This window comes from Mobula birostris, chromosome 17 (assembly GCF_030028105.1).
Source record: "Mobula birostris isolate sMobBir1 chromosome 17, sMobBir1.hap1, whole genome shotgun sequence".
NCBI classification, from domain to species: Eukaryota; Metazoa; Chordata; class Chondrichthyes; order Myliobatiformes; family Myliobatidae; genus Mobula; species Mobula birostris.
Genome location: NC_092386.1, coordinates 62606396 through 62630598, shown reverse-complemented (window position 1 = coordinate 62630598; position 24203 = coordinate 62606396). Strand labels below are relative to the sequence as shown.

The 24203-nt window shown below is 40.1% G+C and overlaps 1 protein-coding gene across 6 annotated transcripts in view; it reads left to right on the top strand.

The window, feature by feature from the left end:
- focad (focadhesin) overlaps positions 1-24203 on the top strand; it is a 245615-nt gene that overhangs the window by 200939 nt on the left and 20473 nt on the right. For all 6 annotated transcript variants that reach the window (XM_072281789.1, XM_072281784.1, XM_072281787.1 and 3 more), the window contains 8 exons: positions 1951-2073; positions 6063-6140; positions 9321-9392; positions 12572-12674; positions 14129-14209; positions 18041-18169; positions 19275-19390; positions 21589-21849. In XM_072281789.1, the coding sequence (XP_072137890.1) occupies positions 1951-2073; positions 6063-6140; positions 9321-9392; positions 12572-12674; positions 14129-14209; positions 18041-18169; positions 19275-19390; positions 21589-21849 (963 nt within the window). The remainder of the gene's footprint in view (positions 1-1950; positions 2074-6062; positions 6141-9320; positions 9393-12571; positions 12675-14128; positions 14210-18040; positions 18170-19274; positions 19391-21588; positions 21850-24203) is intronic.

Sequence of the window (24203 nt, the reverse complement as noted above, 5' to 3'; positions counted from 1 at the left end):
CCCTCCCCTTTCTAGATCTTTCTGTCTCTATCTCTGGAGTCAGCTTATCCACTGATGTCTACTATAAGCCTACTGACTCTCACAGCTATCTGGATCCTCTTCTCACCCTGTCTCTTGCAAAAATGCCATCCCCTTCTCGCAATTCCTCCGTCTCCGCCGCATCTGCTCTCAGGATGAGGCTTGTCCTCCTTTTTCTAAAGAAAGGGGCTTCCCTTCCTCCACCATCAAATCTGCTGTCAAATGCATCTCCCTCATTTCACGCATATCTGCTCTCACTCCATCCTCCCACCACCCCACTAGGAATAGGGTTCCCCTGGTCCTCACCTACCATCCCATCAGTCTCCGGGTCCAACATACTATTCTCCGTAACTTCCGCCACCTCCAACGGGATCCCACCACTAAGCACATCTTTCCCTCCCCCCCCCCCCCCGCTTTCCGCAGGGATCGCTCCCTACGCAACTCCCTTGTCCATTCGTCCCCCACATCCCTCCCCACTGATCTCCCTCCTGGCACTTATCCTTGTAAGTGGAACAGGTGCTACACATACCCTTACACTTCTTCCCTTACCACCATTCAGGTCCCCAGACAGTCCTTCCAGGTGAGGCGACACTTCACCTGTTAGTCGGCTGGGGTGATATACTGCGTCCAGTGCTCCCGATGTGGCCTTCCATATACTGGCGAGACCCGACGCAGACTGGGAGACCGCTTTGCTGAACACCTACGCTCTGTCCGCCAGAGAAAGCAGTGGCCACACATTTTAATTCCACATCCCATTCCCATTCTGACATGTCTATCCATGGCCTCCTCTACTGTAAAGATGAAGGCACACTCAGGTTGGAGGAACAACGCCTTATATTCCGTCTGGGTACCTTCCAACCTGATGGCATGAACATTGACTTCTCTAACTTCCGCTAATGCCCCACCTCCCCCTCGTACCCCATCCATTATTTAGTTTTATACACACATTCTCTCTCTTACTGTGCTTTTTCTCCCTCTGTCCCTCTGACTCTACCCCTTGCCTATCCTCTGGGTTCTTTCCCCCCCCCCACCTTGACTTTCTCCCCAGACCTCCTGTCCCATGATCCTCTCATATCCCCTTTGCCAATCACCTGTCCAGCTCTTGGCTCCATCCCTCCCCCTCCTGTCTTCTCCTATCATTTTGGATCTCCCCCTCCCCCTCCCACTTTCAAATCTTTTACTAACTCTTCCTTCAGTTAGTCCTGACAAAGGGTCTCGGTCTGAAACGTCGACTGTACCTCTTCCTAGAGATGCTGCCTGGCCTGCTGCGTTCACCAGCAACTTTGATGTGTGTAGCTTGCACAAGTAATTCTTTCTCAGTATTTCCAAAAATAAAAACATTCCTTCCCAACTACTACCCACAGCTGTGTAATTATTGCGAAAGACAAAAATACAGGGGAGAAAATCGAAACATGAAAACAGAAAAACTCCTGCAGGAAATTCCCATCGAAACCAGGCCAATGGATCATCTAAATCACCCAGAGTTAATTCAGCAGAAGTATGAATGTTTTTGTTTAGGTGACGATATCATTGAAGCAATTGGAATTAATTGTGCCGTCCTGTGATTATGGGCTGAAGCTGTTATGTGAAGAGATCAAGAATTTTGATTAATAGCTCAGAGTCTCTGTGGGAAGACTCTTGATTTTACCACATTATTACGTGCAGTAGACACACAGAAATCACTGACGATATTGTGTAGAAATCTGAAACATCTGCATTGAACTATTTTGATTATGTGTATCTTTAGTTAATCATATGCAAGCAAATTAGAGAGCAGATCACAACAGAATTAATTATGGAAGTGTAACACAGAGAAGGAAATAACTTTTCCTTAAGTTTATGGTTCTGCTTCACATTCTACTTTAAATCTGATTCAAACCATGTATGTTGTGCACCTGAAATATTAAGGATGTAATTCTATTTGATTTTCAGACTCCTGGCTTTGCAATGGCTCTGGGAACTGTAGTCCATGGGTTGGCAGTTTGTGGTCATGGCAAGGCTGAAGATCTTCGGAATCGACTGCTTTCTGCTTGGCTGAAGATCCTTCTAGCTGAGGTTAGGTGTTATGGATAAATGATTAACAGTTAAAAGAACTGATGTTGGTGTTTATCTGTCTGCAAAGTGGATAGCTCTTCCATATATAAAAACTGGGGAAAAATTGTGATCAACAGTGAGGGAGACAAGCTGTAAGTTTTGGTCTGGCACTATTACCACAAAATGCAACAGTTCTGGGGGAGTCTCATCACCATCATCTTTGGGATAAGCAGTAAGTACTGACCTTAGCAGATAAACCTACATCTCATGAATTAATATGTTAAAAAGTGCAGATAGATTCTGTGACAAATTACACTGACAAATGTGAAGTAATATCTTTTTGGTAGGTAAAATGGGAAGAGACAAGATAAAGCAAAATGATATTTTTTTTAGGAAGAATAATACTGTGAAAGTGCTAAAATAAAGCCCGAAGGTTCATTGGTGGCCATGACTTTACAAATAGAGGCATTTGGTGGAAGAGCAAAGTAATTGTAATAAACACCAGCTAAATTATTGTGACTAATTCTAGGAACCGTGCTTTAGGAGGTACGCCGAGGCCTTCAGGAATAGAAGGACGAGACAGGTTAGAATCACACCAGGAGAATGGGAGTTCAGTACATTGGAGAAAGTAAAGTAATTTAAATGAAAGAAAACAGTTTGTAAATAAGTTTGATTGATTGGAGTCAATTTCATTGACAGCCCTGTTAGAATGAAGTTGTGGTTTGTTATTTACATGAACAGCTTTGACATTAATGTAGGGGGGAATGAAAATGAGGGATGAGGTGACATGAAACTAGGTGTTGATGATGGTAAAAGTAGTCAGGCTACAGAATGATAATGTTCAGCTGGTAAGTTAGGCAGGTCGAATGGAATAAGTATAATGTGATGCATTCTGGTGAGGTGAGGGATGCCGTTTCAAATAAGTGTTGGGTATATGCCCTAAATAGTGAATCCCTGGAAGAATTGAAGAACAAAAGGATCTTGGCAGCACAGGTGGATTGGATGGTGTAAAGATATATGGAATCCTTTCCTTTATTAGCCAGAGCGTAGGTTATGAGAACAGAGGGGACTTGTTAAAATTTTATTAATAGGCAACAGCCAGAAAAGTGTGTGCAATTCTAGTCACCACATGATAGGAAGGATGTGATTGCACTGGAGAGGGTGCAGAAGAAGTTCACCAGGATGTTGGAGCATTTCTCTTGTGAGGAGATGTTGGACAATGGTGGGTTTGTTTTCCTTGGAATCTAAGAATTCTAAGAGACATAGATCAGGTGGGCAGTAAGAACCTTTTCCAGCCAAAACAGCTGTCTTAAGACCACGATGGCATAGGTTTAAAGTGAAAAGTAAAAGGTTTAGAGGGAATCTGAGGAAGAGTTTTTTTCACCCAGAAGGTGTTTGCAATCTAGAATATACTGCCTGAGTGGTGAAGGAAGCAAGAACTTTCACAACATTAAAAAGCATCAGATGACCATTTGAATTCCCAAGTCTTTTCGCCAAGTGCTAGTTGATTAGGTTTATACAAGGAGGTATCTGAAACGACAGAGTGACCAGTGGGCCTGTTTCTGTAGTTTATGACTCTGTGATTCTTTTACATTTAGCAAAATTTTAATAAATGGAGAACAACGATAAAAGATAATTATGTCAAGAACTTGAGATAATGAGAAACAATCTCCCTCCTTCATGCAGATTCATTACCACTTTTGATTTGGTCTATGACAGTGGTGTCGTGAGCAAACTTAAATATGACATTGGAGCTGTGCTTAGGTCTCACAGTCATAAGCGTAGAGTGGGGCTAAAGCACACAGCCCAGTGGTACCCTGTGCTAATGGCGATTGTGGAGGAGATATTGTTGAACTGAGTGGTGTCTAAGTGAGGAAATTGAGGATCCAATTGAACAAGGAGGCATTGAGGCCAAGGTCTTGAAGCTTCTTGATTAGTTTTGAGTGGATGATAGTATTGAATGCCAAGTTGTAATTGATGAAGGGCATCTTGATGTACGCATCTTTGCTGTTCAGATGATCTCGGGTTGAGTGAAGAGCCAGTGAAATGACATTTGCTGTGGACCTGACGTGCTGGTAGACAAACTGAAGTGGATTCAAGTTGCTTCTCAGGCAGGAGTTTGTACATTTCATTACCAACTTCTCAAAGCACTTCATCACAGTGGATGTAAGTGCTGCTGGACGATAATCTTTGAGGGAGGTTATCACGTTCTTTTTGGGCATTGGTACAGTTGAAGCCTGCCTCAGACTGCTGAAGTGAGAGGTTAAAGATAAATTCCAGCCAGCTGATCAGCAGAGGTTTTTAGTACTTGGCCAGGTACTCTGTCTGGGCCAGACGCTTTCTATGGGTTCATCCTCCTGAAAGATGTTCTGATGTCGGCCTCAGAGATTGAAATCACAGGGTCATCAGGGGCTGTGGGAGTTTATGAAGGTTCCTTCATATTTTGATGGTCAAATTGAGCATAGAAGGCATTGAACACACTTTGTAAGAGCTAACAGAATTCAAGTGCCCCCAGAGCTGTCGAACATCCTTTCGTGGTTCAATTTTAGTCCTATATTGCCACTTCCCTCATGAGATGTCTCTCCAGAGATTGTACCTGGACCTCTTGTATCTTGGTCGTCAAACCTAAATGCTACTGATCTAGCCCTCAGCAGATTGTGGATCTCATAGTTTACACAGGGCTTCAGGTCAGGGAAGATGGAATGATTTTCTGGGGACACACTCACCTACGACTTTTTTTATGTAAGGTCTGTGACCACTGTCTTGTATTCATTCAGATTCTCTGAGTCCTTGAACATGGCCTAGTCCACCAACTTGAAACAATCTTATAGCCATTGAGCATCTGAGCACATTACGACAGTTCGAAATAAATTTAATGGATTAATAATACAATAGGCATGACCAAGGTAATAAAGTTAAAGTGAATTAACTGGCAACGCACACAAAATGTTGGAGGAACTCAGCAGGTCAGGGAGCATATATGGAAGTGAGTTCAGTTCACATTTTGGGTCGAGCACTTTCAGCAGGACTGAACAAAAAAGGTGACAACTCGAGTTAAAATGTAGGGGTGGGGAGGGAGAAACACAAGGTGATAGGTGAAACCAGGAAGCAGAGGGGTGAACTAAAGAGCTAGGAAGTTGATTGGTGAAAGTGATACAGAGCTGGAGAAGGGGGAATCTGGCCTCTCCTATCAGACTCACTCTTCTCCAGCCCTGTATCTCTTTCACCAATCAGCTTCCCAGCTCTTTACTTCATCCCTCCCCCTCCCCTCCCACTTTCACCTATCACCTTGTGTTTCTCTTCCCTCCCCCCCCCCACCCCACCTTTTAACTCTACTCATCTTTTTTTTCAGTCCTGCCAAAGGGTTTCAGTCCAAAACATCGTCTGTACTCTTTTCCATAGATGCTGCCTGGCCTGCTGAGTTCCAGCATCTGCAAATTTTCTGTTGTTTATGATTGAATTAACTGGCACAAGGTTTCTTAATGATTACTTGTATCAATATTATTATAGAAAGGTATCACTTGTAATGCTTAACAGAGAGTATTTGTAGGATAGTGTACACATTTTTAACGTAAGTATCTTTGCTGTTCTATCATCTATAATATACAATGGATTTCCAGAACTACTAACTAATGACAACAATGCATTCAATAGGTGTCTGTATAAGTACATTATTTTATATTTGAACCTACTAAAATTTTTCAATAATTCAGACTCGCCAATAATTGTAGCATTTTATCCTGACCTCCAATAATTAGTTAAATTTCCTAAGTATAACCCAGGTATTTTCTCTGGGTTAGTAGATGAACAAGTTACCTAATGTTACTATTTTGATATCATTATGTCTTAACTGAATTGAAACTTCAGATGTCTTGCAGTTAGTACATTATTTACAGATGATATTCCAAAAACAACATTTTTTTCTGCAGACTCTATTGCGTTCACTGTTCATAGTATGTTAATAGTAACTGTGTCTAATTCTTTTCATTTCTCCTATTCTTCATTTAAAGGGTTGCCCAACGATGCATCGATTAGCTGCAATAAATGGGCTTGTTGCACTGGTGGGATCTGAAAGTTCTGTGATACAGGTAGATCTTTTGCTTGAAATGAATTTACTTATGCTTTAAAATTTTGGAATTAGTGGACTAGAAAACAAAATAATTCAGTAGAGGAGCTTAGAAATTCAATTACATTATTTCTGTGTCACTTTGTATTGCCCTAGAATATAACTGGACATTTCTTGTCATGTGTCTGTCTTGTAGCCCTGACATGATTTCCGTGTGTGAGTGTCTTGGAATGATGTAAGTTTCTACACTTGCTGCTTCTCGAACATTGTGGGACTGAACTTTGTTGAGGCTAGGCACAATCATTTCAGTGCTGTAGTTGGATATCTAACTGGTAATTAGATAAGTACCACACCACTGCATTAATGTCTACCCTTGATCGCCCATACATACAAATTCCCTCTAGCTGAGACTCTGACTCCCCTACTCCTGACTTGCCACCATCTGTCACTCAGTGGTCAGTCACTGTGCCAGCACCTTGGTTCTATTCCTATCCCATTCAAGATCAAACTCCAATACTGATGTTTCCTCAAGACTCTTCTGACCTCCTGCCCACCCCCCCCACTCTTAGCTGATAACCTGGAACCATTTAAAACTCTAGGGATTTCCAATTCCTCTGGTGAAGATTGATTGTACTGTCCTGCAGTTTAGCTCCAGTTAGGGTACACTGGACATTGTAGGCCAGTTCAGTTATTTAGCTGACTGTAATGTGAAATAACCATAAAGTTCAAATAGGGTTGTCTTCGGTGTGGCTGGAGGGAATGTTTGGGTTGGCTCTTGCTGTGTGTCAGTAAGCAGAATGTTCAGGATCTCTGGAGCTTGACTGTAGGATTAAAGCTCGGTGTGATGGGAAACTGCCCTAGAAGTTCTTGCGTTAAAGCAGCAGCACATAAAAATCTGTTTCAATTATCTCATGCACTTTGGAGATGTAAGTCTTCAGTCTTCTGTATGTATAGCAATCATTAGTAGCAAAGTCACATCAGACAACTGTCATGTTCAATATTTCCTGGTCAGAGTTCTTCACTGGGAATCTTCACTTTAAATCGTGGGGCTGCTAATAGATGAGTGCTAGAGATGTATCACATGACTCTACGACGCCAGTGAGATCCAAAGAGGGCATCGGTTGCAGGGGTTATCATTGTTCAAGTGTTACATTTACAAAGAAGAAAGGTTTAAAGCTGAGATATGCAACTTTAGAACCACCTGGACTGATTTTAGTTTGGTTTTGCGGATTTGTCTCCCTAATAATTGCAACCATAGGTGCTGGCCCTTTGGGTAACTATGGAGCTGGCTTCCTCCTCTTATTCAAGGCCTGCTGTTTAATTTTAGGCCACCAAATTCACAAAATTCACTGAAATTTTGCAACTGTAGCGCCAGTTGAACATTGCATCTAATTAATCACTGCTGCCTAACCTTTGTGTGCCGGATTAATACACGTGGCATCACTCTTTACTCCCCTCTACAAACTGAAGTCTGATCAAGTGTTCAGAGACTATTGAATAATTGAGCACTAAAAACTAGATACTGGAAATGTTCAGAAGGTAAGGCAGCAGCTATGGTTAGGGGAACAAATTTAATGTTTCAAGTCAACAAACAATCTACTGGAGGAACTCAGTGGATCAAGTAGTATCTGTGGAGGGGGGCGGAGGGTGCGGAATTCCTGACACTTTGGGTCAAGTTTCAAGTATCTGCAGTTGCTTTGTTTCTAGTGTTTCATGTCAATAACTTTTTATCAGAACTGGGAAAAGATAGAAATGAAGCAAATTGTGAAGAAAAGAGAGGTCAGGGAAAACAACAGGAAAATTTTGTGACGGAGTGGAGACTAGAAGATATTGAATGACGCAATTGTGATGGTGGTGCCTGCTCAAAGAGGGTGGTAAATGCATGTCAGAAGGATGTGTAACTAGGATGAGATGTATAATATCTGCATTACCAGAAGAGCTACATGCTGATTGCATAGAGCAAGTGAAATCGGCAACACCTCTGATCTGGGCCGACATTTACGTGCCGGGTGGCACCTAATTAATTGGCTTGTTTATTTCGGCTTTTTTCTTAAAGATGTGCTGGGTGCATCCTGGCTATCGCTGCACCCCTGCATGCTTCGCGGCCCGGAGGCTGGGGACCACTGGAATAGCGGTTGTTACATTCTAATATTTTATTGTCTACAAGGCTTAAGATGGCATCATTTGAAGACTGTTATTTTACTGGATGGAGTTTCTCAGAGTATTGATGAAAATCTGAATTATTGAAGTGTGTTAAAAAGCAGTCAATTATCTCTGAAACAAAAATTGGTGGAGTGGACATGCACAAACTGCACTGTTTGAACTGTGTGAGAATCACTGCTTTTCAGATTAGGATAAGTTGCACAAGTATAAGGCAGAACTGAAAAAATGTTCACCAGTAATTTAGTGTGATGCTGTTTGCCACTCACATTAGCAATGATTTTGGTGTAATAATGAGCCACGTGTAAAAACTAGATTAGTTTTATGTGAATGCAGATCTCTTCAGCCACTTGTGAGGCAGTTTAGGTCCCCAGACAGTGACTGTATGTTTTTGGCACTCCTGTTGAAATCAATAAGCAACCAAAGATAGTTGGGAACAGGTAACTTAGGATCATGTTAATCACTTTGATTTTAAAGGATAAAATTATGTTCAATCAGTCAAATGATAGGATGGTAAGAGAAGATGATGAAACTTAGAGTGAAGTTCAGTCTGTGGTACTCTTTTATATGGTGGAGTATTGCTTGCCACCCCATATTTGACAACGTGTTTACACTACTAATGTAGGTTATTGGAGAGGAGTTGGATCAGAATAGACAGAGTATTTGATAGGTAGATTTACTTCTGAAAGAAACCATGTCCTACGCTGCCTTTAGTATGAGTGATTTGGTAATTCTCCTTGCTGACTCCTCATAAAATGATATTCATCCAAAACTCAGCTTCTGGTACCCTGACTCTCATTCTAGTTCATCTGTGATCTCTGTTGTCCTTATTTTCAGATTGATCCATATCCTTATTTCTTCCTATCCCAGTTTATTTTCAACTAAAAAATGGGAAAAAAAATTGATCTTTATGTAGAACATTGAAGTGCATAAAAATCTAGTTTCTGAAACAGAAGTGCAGGTGAGAATTTGTCAAGCTCCTGCAAGTACCAGTTAATCTAATCTATTGCTGCCTAATCTGTTTTGACTCTTCCATACGCAGCTGAAGTCAGATGTGATCCAGTCATCCCACTTTCAATCAAAGATGAATGAAGTTATCAAAGCAGTGACACAGGTAATGTTTACGGAGTTTGCTAATATAAAAATTTAATAACACTCATTGAAGCAATCAGCAGTAGGAGCGTGAGGGCAATGAACAATCATTAAATCAGAATGCCATATGGCTTTAGACTCCCTTTCCCCACATCATCCACTGTACATTAGGTGAGCCGATTAGTTATTGCCATGAACATCAATAGCTCTTTTTAAAAAAAAGCATTTTAAACAAACTCCAGTCTTCTGACAACTAGAAGAAAATGCAGAGGCTGAGAATCTAAAACAAACTAGAAACTGCTGGAAATATTCAGCAGTTCAGGCTGCATATGCAAGTTAATGTTTCGGATTGGAAACCCTTCAGAGTTCTTAAGGTGCTGTATTTTTTTCCATCCTGTTCTGCTGTCTCACTGTGGAGAACATACCTATATTGACTTGCTGGCAGGTCCTCATGTTCCTCTACAGTTTGCAACTTCTACACTGTTTTGCCCAAGTTCCCCTGCCAATCTTCTTTTTTTTTTCCTCCTGCCATTTTGATTCTTTTGGCATCGTTTCCAAGTGCTTATGTTAGACACTTGTGTGAATTTGATTTGAATTGAATTGACTTTATTTTTTACATCCTTCACATACGTGAGTAAAAATTTTTACCTCTCCATCGAAATGTGCAATCATAGTAATTTATAATAAATAGAACAGTCAATGTAATACAGAGTACACTCAAGTCAGCATGAGTTCATCAGTCTGATGGCCTGGTGGAAGAAGCTGTCCTTTTATGCTGCGGTACCACTTCCCGGATGGTAGTAGCTGGAATAGATTGTGGTTGGGATGGCTTGGGTCCCCAATGATCTTACAGGCCCTTTTTACACATCTGTCCTTGTAAGTGTCCTGAATAGTGGGAAGTTCACAACTACAGATGTGCTGGACTGTCCGTACCACTCTCTGCAGAGTCCTGCAATCAAGGGAGGTACAGTTCCCATACCAGGCAGTGATGCAGCCAGTCAGGCTGCTCTCAGTTGTGCCCCTGTAGAAAGTTATTAGAATTTGAGGGCCTATGCCAAACTTCCTCAACCGTCTGAGGTGACAGAGGTGATGTTGTACCTTTTTCGCCACACAGCTGGTGTGTGCAGTCCACGTGAGGCCCTCGGTGATGTGGATGCCAAGGAGCTTGAAGCTGTTTACCCTCTCAATCCCAGATCCATTGATGTCAATAGGGGTTAGCCCGTCTCCGCTCCCCCTGTAATCCACAACCAGCTCCTTTGTTTTTGCGACATTGAGGGAGAAGGCTATATTGAACAATTCTGTATATTTCTATATTTGAGACACAAAAGAGACTGGATTAAGACGTATAAACTGCTGTGGGAACTCAGCAGGTCAGGCATACATCTAAGGAGGTAAGGTCCTGATGAAAGCTGTTGGTCCAAAACATCGACTGTTTATTTTCCTCTATAGATGCTGCCTGACCTGCTGTATTCCTCCAACACTTTGTATGTATTAATATATATTTTCCATATTTCCAGTGTTCTTTGTTTTATTGGATTAACAATTTTTATCCTGATTATATTAAATTATATTTCATAATTTATCTCACCTTGTCATTGCAGCATTCTTAATAATTCCCAAAGTCATTATAATGCCTGTATTTGGGTGTGGCCCTTGGACATACAGTTAATTTAACCAAGAAAGAAATAAAGTAGCAGTTTTAAAATATGGGAAAATATTAGAAATTTTAATCCCCAAGTACTAGTGGGTTTAAATCTTGTGAAATATATAAAAATTTTAAATTGAGCACCAATTCACTTCTAGTTTCTTTGGAGGCAAGGAACCAACTTTCTTGCAGGAGGCTTGTGGGATCCTTGTATATTTGTGGGCATGTGGCCAAGTGGTTGAGGCATTGGACTAGTGACCTGAAGGTCATGAGTTCGAGTCCCAGCCGAGGCAACGTGTTGCCTCCATGAGCAAGGCACTTAATCACGCATTGCTCTGCGGCGACGCTGGTGCCAAGCTGTATGGGTCCTAATGCCCTTCCCTTGGACAACATTGGTGTTGTGGAGAGGGGAGACTTGCAGCATGGGCAACTGCTGGTCTTCCATACAGCCTTGCCCAGACCTGCGCCCTGGAGAGTGAAGACTTTCCAGGTGCAGATCCATGGTCTCGCAAGACTAATGGATGCCTTTAATTTAATATTTTAAGGTAAATAGGCATTTTTAGTTTAATCCTGGACAGTTCTTTTCTGAACCTCTTTGTTAAAGAAAGGATAGAGCTGCTGAGGTTTAAAGGTGATCACCTGGCCATGTCCCAGCTAAATCTTGCTGAGTGGTTTCATGTCTGCTCAGTGATCCCCACCACCACCTTTCATCTCTTTGTCCAAGCCTTCGGATCACTGCCACCATATGCTTTTAAAGTCTCTCTCCCTTCCACCTGCTCTGTTCCCTTGGCTCTGACGGTGGCTTGTTGCCAAAGGGATCCTCGTTCAGCAGGCAGCTGTGTCTTAACTTGCCTAGTAGTAGCCAGGAAAAGCCATTCTCCTGGTTTCTGAAATGCAAGCAACACCCTACAACCTCTACCAATTCTGCTTCAGATTTGATATTCAATCAATTAATTCTATATGTTGATGTAAGAATAATTTAAAGCACCAAAACTGGAGAGAAATCAATTTGAATATTGATAATTCAACAATTTAACCAAAATTAATCTAATAATACATTCATAGGCCTTATGTTTGTTATAAACTAGTGAGGTTGTTGAATTTTGGGTCCTTTTCTGATCAGCGTTCATTCATTAGACACCTATGACACTGACTTGAGTCATTTCCTTATGCTACGTGACAGTGGAGTATATTGTTAAGTGCCTTTGTGTGGTAACTGGACTAGGGCTGTCTCGACTGTGGATGAATTGCCTCTTGCATTATTTCGTGCTTTATAGCTGAAAGCTAGAATGCCTTTTCTATGATTATTCTTGAGGCCAACCAGGTACTAATTCAAGCACATTTTTCTCAATTTTTTTTTTTGTTTTTTAAGTTGTCCACATTTTGAGATACTAGAACAGGAAATTGAAGAGGACAAGGAATTTAAAGAGTATATATTTATGCATAGTGTGAAGAAAAACTTTTTGAAATTCTACTGAAATGTATTATACTTAATTCAATGATGACATATTTTGTGTGCTATTTTACTTATCTGTTAATGTTCTGTCTTACCATAGATTATTAGTTTTTCAGGAGTAATTGGACTGCAATCCAATGCTGCCTATGTTTTAGGTCATCTTCATTTGACCAATATGTCATCTTGTCAAAGTCGGACATCAGGTTAGTAATTTTCCTGTGATTTGTGAAATACTGAGAAGGCAGCAATTTTTGATCTGTGTTGTGAGCTTTTGTTTCTTAAACATCATCAGAATAGAAACTCTAAGGTAAGACAAAATATGTTAAAGGAGAATATACTGATATTTTGGTAGCATCTTGCAAATGAGAAGAGGCCATTTGGCAAAAAAGTTTATTCTATCTCTCTGAGCAATCCTGTCACTCCCAGAACCCCCATTTATTTCCCTATAGCTGCCTCTCTTATATGATCAGGAACCTCACACTCACCCTGCCCCCACATCCTGGTTTCTTCTACCATCTGCCAATCACAAGAGCAAACTACAGTGGCCAGTTAACCAACCTGCACACTACTACTACTCCGTTGTCTCAGGCCTAGGGGGCCGGCATCAGGCACGATGACAGACTCTCTCTCCACTTCTCCCTCTACCGGCACAACATTTGGGATTTGGGAGGAAGCTGGAACATGCGCACAGTTACAAGGAGAATAGACAAACTCCACATAGAGGACAACCAAGGTCAGAGTCAAACTCAAATCACTGGAGTAACATCAGCGTGCCGCTGTTAGATATATGTGGGAGGCTGCTTTTACCTTGTCAGAAGTTAGGATAGCTTTGAGGCAAGAATATATAACAACATCCAGCTTTGCCAGTCCCTACTTTGGAAACCAATCTGACATGGCATCAGCAATAGCAGAAATTTTGATTGTTTCCTTTCATTTGGAGATCTTTGCTGACTAATGGCAAAGAATATCATCGCACTAAGTTCTGACATGAGTTCTAATGGCTATTTGACAGCTATGCTCCTTTTGTAAAGAAAGCTTTAACAATTTCTAAAATCATTTAAAATACTTCTATTTGATTGAGTTTTTAAGAGTGAAAATGATCACATCTTCCCCCACTCTACCCCCCCAACCCCCACCCACTTAGCCTCTCTTTGACTGTGACTTGCAGTACAACATACACGCTGTGCGTCCATAGACGCCACATTTTTCAAATGATTAAGCTACCAGGATGCTGAGACTACTTAGCCGGTTGCCAGGAGATGGAGTCATACATTCTGACAGTGTTTGGAAAGCAATCCAGCAAAATGAATATGACAGCAGGGTTTTGCTTGTCAGCTAACATCAACTTTGAGATGTTACCGATGTATTTTTTAACCATCTATCTGTCATCTACTTACAACTGTGTTTAAAAAAGAAGGCAGTCTGTCAGCTCTGTGTAAGTGCTGTGTTCTGCCCAACAGTTTTGATGCACATCTCAGTCACTTTATTTTTTTTCTTTAATTGCTTTGTTGGTCGGTTAGCAAGCGCTATGTATAACTCACTTAGCCTGAGTGGCATTTCACACGATTTGCAGCCTGTAAATGACATGTTGACCAGGGCCATCAGGGGTCTTTGTCTGTGGAGGCTCATGATCTAATAATATCAATTGCTTTTATAGTTCCTCCAGATTTTCGGTATTTGCCAGAGAAGAGTGTCCTCAGAAATGCAACTGATTATATTATTGAAGCAGGAAAAAAAGGTATTTCATGGAAAATATTCATTTCCCATCAGCATTATTTTTCTTTTATAAAGTTTGCTTAATAGTATTTTTCTTGGTTATTTATGGGAAGGAGTAGCACTGAGTTTTGGGCTGAGTTTCTACAGCATCTGAAGTAAAAAAAAATCTCAAAGTACCCAGGACATCTTTAGGGAGCAGTGTCTCAGAAAGGCAGCGTCCATTATTAAGGACCTCCAGCACCCAGGACATGCCCTTTTCTCACTGTTACCATCAGGGAGGAGGTACAGAAGCCTGAAGGCACACACTGAGTGATTCAAGAACAGTTTCTTCCCCTCTGCCATCCGATTCCTAAATGGACATTGAACCCTTTGACACTACCTCACTTTTTTTTTAATATACAGTATTTCTGTTTTTGCATGTTTTAAAAAATCTATTCAATATATGTAATTGATTTACTTGTTTATTATTATTACTTTTTTTTTCTCTGCTAGATTGCATTGAACTGCTGCTGCTAAGTTAACAAATTTCACGTCACATGCCGGTGATAATAAACCTGATTCTGATTCTGATTTCTAAAGATCATTGCTAGAACTCTTACTGAGTTACATTCATTATTTTACATGAGGATTGTGACTACAATCACTGAGCTGAGGTTTTCCCCAGTGGAAGCATTAATGTTAACAGTTGGTTTCACAATATTCAAAATGGCACTCTAGTATGAATCTGTCTGCACAGTCAAGGACCATCTTGGATATATCGCTATAATATAGTTCCTTATATAGGACATGAACAGTTTTGTTTTAAGGGAATGTTCAAGCCAATATAGAGTATGAATGTAAATGGATCATGCTCAATTTCTCTATCAAAAACCCCAATACAAACAAATCTAGAACACAAGAAAAGTTTTTAGCACTAGTAAAGTCAATTCTATTTTATCCATTTGGCTTTTAATTGATCATTACCTACATTGTGTAATGGAACATTTAAAGTGTGATTAAAACATTCATAATATATGCGCTGTAGGATCAAAAGCAAATGAGGTGTCTTCTCAAGAAGATTCAATTGTTCATTATTATCTTATGTAGCTTTATCTTTTAGATTCTTGGGGCCAAAATGTTGGCAGTTGAGATCATTTTAATCTGGAAAAATAATGGCTGTTAAAAGGAAAAACATCAGGCAGCTTGGACATACAATCTGTGTGTGTGTGTGTGTGTATATATATACGTACACATATGCATACACACTATCTTAAGTATTTATATTATGTTTTTTTATTATTATGTTCTTTATCTTGCTGTGTTTTTATGCCACATTAGATCCAGAGCAACAATTATTTTGTTCTCTTTTTCTCTTGTGTTATGGAAATGACATTAAAGATCTTCAGTCTGCTGAGGGAAGTGATGAGTTGACCTTTTGGGTAGATTTACTTCGGCAGCGTTATCGTCAGGATATAGTTCTTTGTCAATTTATGAACTCATGAAAAACTGACAGATTTTTAGACCGCTAGAAACTGCATTCATAATTTACTGACTCTAAATCTATTTATGCTATTAGTAGTTATTAATACATGCATTCATCAGATTAATTGAATGTGAAAGTTCCTTGTAAAAACGGTACAGTAATAATAGTGGAGATTCTGCTAAAGCAGGTGTTCCCAATCTTCTTTATACCATGAACCCCTACCATTAACCGAGGGGTCCCCTGTGCTGAAGCTAGAAATATGCTGTACTTTTCATAATTGCAATAATACAACAATTAAATGAAACTTTTCCAAAATAAAAAAAAAAAGAAGCATTCAAGCTGTGGTTGTGTTTCAGAGAAGAACCACCTACAGCTTTGGGGAATAAGGCTGTGAATAGAGGTTAGCTTTAAAAAAGACAGTTGAGGGAGAGGTTTTTATCAGGCTTGCCTATTAATTAAAGTAGGATGCATAACCATTAAGCATTAATTTCAAATCAACAGGGCAAAGGGTAACATTTTGGGCAGCCTAAGTTGAAAACTTATATTAGGAAGTATTTATCCACACAGAGCATAACTGTGAACGGTTGGAGTAATGAAGCTTCATACTCCACTTCAATTTTGCAGGAGCCCTGCATTGGTGGAGGTGCAAGACCAATCATCTTAAATGATGCCTGGTATAACTTTCCAGGTAGAATTATGGGATCTAAAATCCTGAACTGAAGATATTGTTCTGTGCTACAGTAGTTCTTTCATTGGACAAATGATAGTGGATCATCACCTATCATCAGAGATCCCCATAACCCAGGCTGTGTTCTTTTTCTGGCTGCTGCCATCGGGCAGAAGGTACAAGAGCCTCAGGACTCGCACTACTAGGTTCAAGAACAGTTACCCCACACCAATGATCTCACTTTAAGGACTCTTTATCTCATTATCTCATGTCCTTGCTATTTATTTATATTTGCATTTGCACAGTTTGTTGTCTTCTGCACTCTGGTTGATCTTTCATTGATCCTGTTATAGTTATTATTCTACTGATTTGCTGACTATGCCCGCAGGAAATGAATCTCAGGGTTGTATATTGCGACATATATGAACTTTGATAATAAAGTTTGCTTTGAACTTTAGATGAATCCACTTTTTGTGATTCACCTTGATGCTCTAACCCAACAGAGAAATCTCCCAATTGGAATGTCTGTAGGCTGAGGCCTTACACTTGCATAGTCTGTTACCTACAAAAAAAAAGGTATTGTTTTGCTCCTTGTGATCGAAAGCCTGGGGGTTGATCATGGTACAAGATGCTCCCACATCTGTTTAACTTGCTAAGTAAAGCCACAAGTATCTGTAGGATACGTCAGTTATTATACTCATTTCACTCCCATGGAGAGACCCACAGCTGCACATCTGATATGGGTTATTGGGCAGCTTGCCGACTTCTTTGAACAGCTCCATTCACCAGCACAGCTGGGATGCTGATCTTGAGATGAGAATGTTATGAGAAGTTAGTACTGGCTGTGGATATGACAGAACCAAATGGCATCGTTATTAACGCGCCTTTTGATCACTGTCATACATTGACACTGAGGATGGTGCCAACATTCCCAGTCCACAACAATGGCTTTGGCCGGCAAAAAATACAAATCCAAAAGCGTAGTTTAAAAAAAACCCTAACTCAGTGTTGTAAACAACAGTCTTTTCTGTAGGTCAGTAGAATTTTTCCAAGACATACTGTGCATGCAGAGTCTTTTATGGTACTTCTGAGGTGGCAAGATTAATTTGGATAAATCAAATTGTTCCCTTAGGCTTTCCTGAGATAATGAATGAGCCCTGTAAATCAGATGTTTTCAAGAGTCTAATCATCTGGATGGAGACCTATATATAGGTTTCAACAAGAAAGAGTCACTGGCATCTGCCCCTGAATGGATACTGTACATCATCTGGGACTGAATACAAATTGAATGATTAGCTTAAGATGCCTTAATTTGGATATTTGGGAATGATTGTTGAGTAACTAAGTTGTTGCAGAATGCAGTTATCACATAATATAATAGTGATTGAACCTCTGAAATTCACCCACTGCTTTGAAATAAATGTGTAAAATAGTTCAAACACATTATCCAAGGCCCCTTCAGTGCACTTAGTCGTTGATGTGTTACATTCATAGTGTAGGTTGAAAGTGATAGTAGAATGATACACACTTTATTCCCGTGAAAATGTGACTAACTTGCACTGATCCATTATTAGATTTCTTTTGCTATTTATTTAGTAATGGTATCGTGTACCAGATACCAATCCATGATCTGCTGTACAAAATTAAACATGAAACATTCATAATACACATCATTACACACTACCGAAACAAACTTTTCTCATATCTAGTTTTGTCATTTTCAGGTCCCGAGTCAATTCCTCCCCAGGTAGTGAAGGTTTTGTTGGCACCTATTGCTGGATGTGGGAACAGTTATCAATATCCACCTGTGAATTGGGCTTCAATTCTGACTCCACTTAAGAGATTGAATTTCGGTAAGCTATAAAAGAGAGCAAGATTGATTTTAAGATGTTGGAAATATTTATTCTTTTGTAATATAATATATTTTTTCCTTCCTGCACTTTTAAGATGTTAAAACAATGAAGCTCTCCCTTTCAACTGTTTTAACGCTGTGAAGTGGAGAGATGCCTTCTAGATGACTACTAATACTGAAAGCAGTGAGAAATTTGAAGGAGTTGTCATGTTGGTGATGGAGGGTTATGATGAAGATATTAGAAAGAGTTTCATATGATGTTGAAATGTTTAATTTCTGAATTAATTTTCAAAATGCTTCAAAGAACGTTTCTAATTGGGTGGTCACCTATCAAGTGGTGAATTTAGTGAGCAGTTCTAAAACATTAGTACTTTTGGTCATGTATTTATTTCTTTTAGATGCTTATTTATAAAGTAATAGATTTTAAATTTGAATATTCCTTCAAATTTTATAAAAAATGAAAATATGCTCTGCTTTTCAATGGAATTTAGACTGAATTGATCAATGACTGAGGTTATCGGTTATGTTCTGAAAACAAATCTGCTGAAGCAATAATATGTCCAGCAGTCTGAGGTCATCCAAGGTTAGTTTCTGTATTAGATGTGATCGTCTGCCTGTTGGCTTTGATACAATGCTTGCCAGATGAGCAGTTTGGGGGTAGTGGAACTTCCCAATGCCTTGGAAGTTCCAGCTGTAGCACATGTTCAGATGATGACCCTGTTGTAAAAAGCAGAATCTCTTGTAATGGGTATAGGGGTGAGTTGAAGCTGCCCTTCTTTATAGTTGCATTATGGCATAAAATTACCATGCAAATCCTCAACGTACCCCTCCCCGTCTATGATTAGGTTATGTCATTTCAGATGCCACAGTTCTATAACACAAGGTTTCTGTAAGGTAGTTCCCATGTATTTTACAATGTATGCTCCATGCACTGTTAAGTTGGCAAAAAAAAATGAGTAATTGGCATCTGAAATTATGTGACGAAGCAAATTTGGAAATTGGGATTGGATGCTTTATTTTCCACATTGATCTTACAGCAAACAGCGCCACATAGTGGTCCTATTGGAGTCCTCCAGCCTTATACAACTTTTTCTCCCTGACTGCAGGTGAAGATGTCCAGCAATATTGCATTGAAATTGCGGTGACCCAGGCTCAGACATCCCAAAGTGCTGCAATGTTTTTAGAAACGTGGATAGCACCGCCATTAGTGTATGGCCTTCATGTGGGTATAGATTATTGTTAGTCTCTTTATTTTCCTCTAATAAATCTGCAACTTTATTTATTTCAATTTATTTACCCTTAAAGCATAAGCAAAGAAAACAGTGGTCATAAAGATGTTGGAAGTATATACTGTACAACTATCAAGGAATAGACAGGGCATGGATTTGCATTAATTGGTTGTATTATAGGGAAGTTGAGGAAAACCTTTTTGACCAAAAGCGGAATCCAGCCTGGAACACACTGGCTGTAAAGATGATGGAGGCTAAAATCCTAATCACATTTTAACAAAGTACTTGGATGGGTACAGAAGTGCCAGAACCTTCAGACTGAAAACTCGTGTGAATAGTCACACCGCCACATGCTCCCCACTCCCCCCCTTCCCCCAGCTTGGACACTATTTGCCATGAAAGCACATCATTTCTTGCTTATCGTGCCTGTACATCTGTGTTGCATATCAAACAAAGTGTAAGGAACAGAAGAAGACTCCAAATTCAGATTTATTTGTCATATGTACACCGAAACATACAATAAAATTTGTCACTGGTGTTTCTAACCTAGGGATGTGCTTGGGGCAGCTCACAAGTGTTGCTTCACATTCCAGCACAACACATTCCTCATGTGCCCACAGTGCTCGGCAGACCATAAGCAACAAAACAACGGCAGCAAAACGAGCCCTTTCCTCCATCCCACACACCCACACGCACAGACAGTCATCCAACTGCAGAGCCAGTCTACAGGCTCAGGCCTTTAGGCTTCATTTTCCAGACTTATGATTGTCGTGTGTTTTTCAATATCACCCCTGGACTAACTGATGACGGGACTCTGAGCCCCAGGCATACCGAATGACAGGTCCTCGTGGCCTTTGAGCACAGAGTGACTTCAGCTGCGGATCGGAGGCCTGGACTGCGGATATCTGTTGTCACCCATCCATGTTGCTGGACTTTGAATGCAGAGCAGAGGCCTGGACTACAAATGTCCTTTGTCACCAGTCTGTGTTTCTGGACTTAGAGCAAGAAGCAGAGCTCTAATCTCTTTAACTCCTCCACATCCTCGTCTTTAAACTCTAATCTGAACTCTAACTTGCCCAGATCACTGTCCCTAAAACCTAACTTGACCTCCAATTTCCTGCTCTGTCCTCAAAAGCATCCCTATGAACTTTTTAAAAATCTAAGTCTGGGCCACTGTCTGAAGCCCTTTTGATTGGAGCCTGGTACCATCAGACCAGGCTTTCACAGTTTCTGCTTGCAACCTGAGTGGACATGGTCTTTACTACCAATCCTATTCATTCTTTGGACCACTCTATGAACCCACCAGCAATTAAACCTTGATGTCATAAAACAAGAGTCATCTTAATTTTATTTTAAAAGTATTTGAAGTGTAGATGTTGCTGTATGGTGTGGACTTCAGGTCCACATATGTTTGTCACTCTGTAGCTCAAGCAAAAAAAACTCCAGATCCATTTTAAGGGCCGTGGTTTGTTTGCATCCTGTCTGTGGTAGTGAATCATGCCCTCACATTTCTGGGGCGTTATTGCCAATTTCAGCTGGATGCATGGATGGTTTTGCATGTAATTCCCAGGGTGCTTATTTCCTCTCTGTAGTACTTTTCTGTCACTATTGAATTTCTGAAATTATGTTGGAAATTACTGTGCTCATGGACTTCTTCATCAAGTTATGATATTGTTGCACTGTTGTAACTATATGTTATAATTATGTGGTTTTGTCAGTTTTTTCAGTCTTGGTGTGTCCTGTGTTTTGTGATATCACACCGGAGGAAATAATGTATCATTTCTTAATGCATGCATTACTAAATGACAATAAAAGAGGACTGCGTGTCCTCATAATCTAAAATATACAAAAAATAAATATGAATGTAGAGAGAAACGCTATGGGAGCAGAAACCGCTGAGCCACAATGTTCATACACTTTTAATTGGTCTTACCAATGACACATTAAATAGTCAAAGCAAACCTACAATTTGGGTGGTGCTTAAACTCATCAGGAAGCTAATAATTATACACAATATACAGATTACTACAAGTGGAATCAAATATATTTTGTGGAACAGTGTTCTGTATATCACTGCTATCCCTGTGAGGAATTCCAAAAGAGAATTACAATATAAGCAATGCAAGTATTATTGTAACAACATTATTTAAGTTGCATTTTTAAAAGTGTGTGCTCTTTCCTCCTCCTATAGCTGGGAATGAGAAAATACCTCTTTACATCTCTTGCTTCTTGGATGAAACATGTGCCAGAGGATAAACTTCAGACATTTGTTGAAGTCCTGGCAGTCCAATACTTCACAACAGAAAACAGGCAGAGAAGTCCAGAACTTTGCACTTCCATTCTGCAAGGGATAAATGAAGCCATGAAGATGCCCAACCAAGTACAGCACACCTGGGGCATATTATGCAGAAGTGTTGAGAAGATATTTGAGATGCTGCCCAATGAAATCCAGGTACAGTTTTTCTTTAACAGCAATAGATTTAATTTTGGCCATAAAGTTCATCCTGGGTGCATTTTAAAAAGATGCTGGAGAGTACAGGTTTCCCCCGCCATCCGAAGGTAGAGCGTTCATATGAAATGGTTCGTAAGCTGGAATGTCGTAAAGCAAAGAAGCAATTACCATTTACTTATATGGGAAAAATTTGTGAGCATTCGCAGACCCAAAAAATAACCTACCAAATCATTGTGTAAACACATAAAACCTAAAATAACAGTAACATATAGTAAAAGCAGGAATGATATGATTAATACACAGCCTATATAAAGTAGAAAGTCTCTTCTGCAATCATTGCTGCACTGTCCACCGTAGCAAAAATCTCACACAAGTGCTCTCGGCAGAAACACTCGGTGCAAGCGCTCTCGGCAGAAACACTCTCTCCAGTAACCTTTAAGCTATGAAGCTGCCAAATCATACCAAATAACACATAAAATACGCAGCCTATATAAAGTAGAAATAATGTATGTACAGTGTAATTTCACTTACCAGAACCCGGAAGACAGAGAGCACACTGATGATGGTGTGTTAGGTTGAGTCGTCGGAGGTTGGGGTGGTGGGACACTGGTTTGTCATCTCATCGTCGTCTGTTTCCATCAGGGCAGGCAGGTCATCTTCTTGTATGTCTGCCTGCCTCGATGTCGAAGGTTGAGGTTTGTCGTCTGCTGTGGCTGATGTGGAGGGCTTGAAAAATGACAGTATGCTTGACTGCTTAACCTTGCGCATTTTTCTATCATACAGTTCTTTGTAAGCACTCAAATCATCCTGCAAACACGCCCTAAACCTACATATCCCTTCAAGATTAAAGTCGTACTTTTCTGCAATCATTGCAGCGTTTTCAGTTGCAGCGAAAATCTCACGCAGTTGCTTCACGTTCAGTTCCTGGACGACTTCACTTTCGGTCCGTTCGCTACTGCATTCGGTTTCGATTGTTGTCCTTTCCTCTTCCAATTGCATCAGCTCTTCATCTATCAGTTCTTGGTCATGGGATGCCAAAACCTCTTCAATATCATCTTCGTCAACTTCCACAAGCCAAACTCACTCTGTCCTTACTTCATTCACCACGATTGAAACGCTTAATTATGTCTAATTTTACACTAAGTGTAACACCCTTACGAGCTCTTTTAGGCTTTTCCGATACCTTAGAACCCATCTTGCTAACGGATGCTCAAAGTAAATTGAGATAAAGCACAGATGCTCACAGGCACGTGTTTAAGCAATGCTGGCTAGAATGCAGTTCCAGGGGAGGAGCTTGGCTGCTCGGGGCACGCGCTGCCTTTTTTCGTAACAGTGAAAACACCTTCTGTTAACGAAAACAGGTAACTAACGTAGGTCTTTCGTAACAGCGAGGTGTGGTAAAGCGAATGTTCAAAAAGCGGGAGACACCTGTATACCAACTGGGAGCAAGGAAAGAAAAGCTGAAACTTGGGAGGATCGTAGTAAAGATGCAGTAAAAAGAAATTGAAATAATAACGTCTAAATAATTTGTAAATAATTAACATATTATTCCAAAATGGCGATTATGCAAAGGAACTTCCTTCCTGTTGCCCCTTAATCTGATATCCTTTAATCCCCATTCAGTGAGGTCTCCTGGGTGTACCGCTGCATGATTACACTCTGATACCATACTCCGTGAACCTGTTAGTAAGTCCTAGGTTTCCTTGTTTGTGAACATATGCGTAGTCTGGGACTTCATGCAATTTGGCCATTAAATGTCAACCTTTCTGTTTTCAGTTGCGGGCAACAGCCTTAAATCTTTCTCATTTCATTCCCAGGTTTGGACATTATATAGTTGTATCTTTATAGTAGCATTAAGATTAACCCTAGTGTTTCTATCTATCTATATCCAAATTTTAAACAAATGATTTGGAAATTCAAGTGCAGTAACTTCTAACTTCTAACTTTATTTTTTTCCCTCTGTTCTTGTTCTTCCATTTGGAGATATTAATTTCCTATTTTCCTAAATATATTTTACCGTTGCCAACTCTGTTCTACAGCTTCAATAATCTCTTCCTTTGAACACTTTTACTTGAATTGTTCCAATACCCCTGCCTACTCTATCGCCAACAAAATATACATTGTGAACACATATATGTAATATGTGTACTGTCCTGGCTTTTTAATTGAAGAGGACACTGGTCACAGGCTAATTTTAAGTGCCGGGTACCTCTCTTTTGACCTTGCATGAAATTTCCTAACCAGTGCTTAGTTCAGCCAGTGATCCAAAGTTTACTCCTTATTCTCTTATTCTCACAAGCTACTGTTCAGGGAAACTAGTTGTAGTGCTGTCCCTGGTTAATTTTGTTTATTAT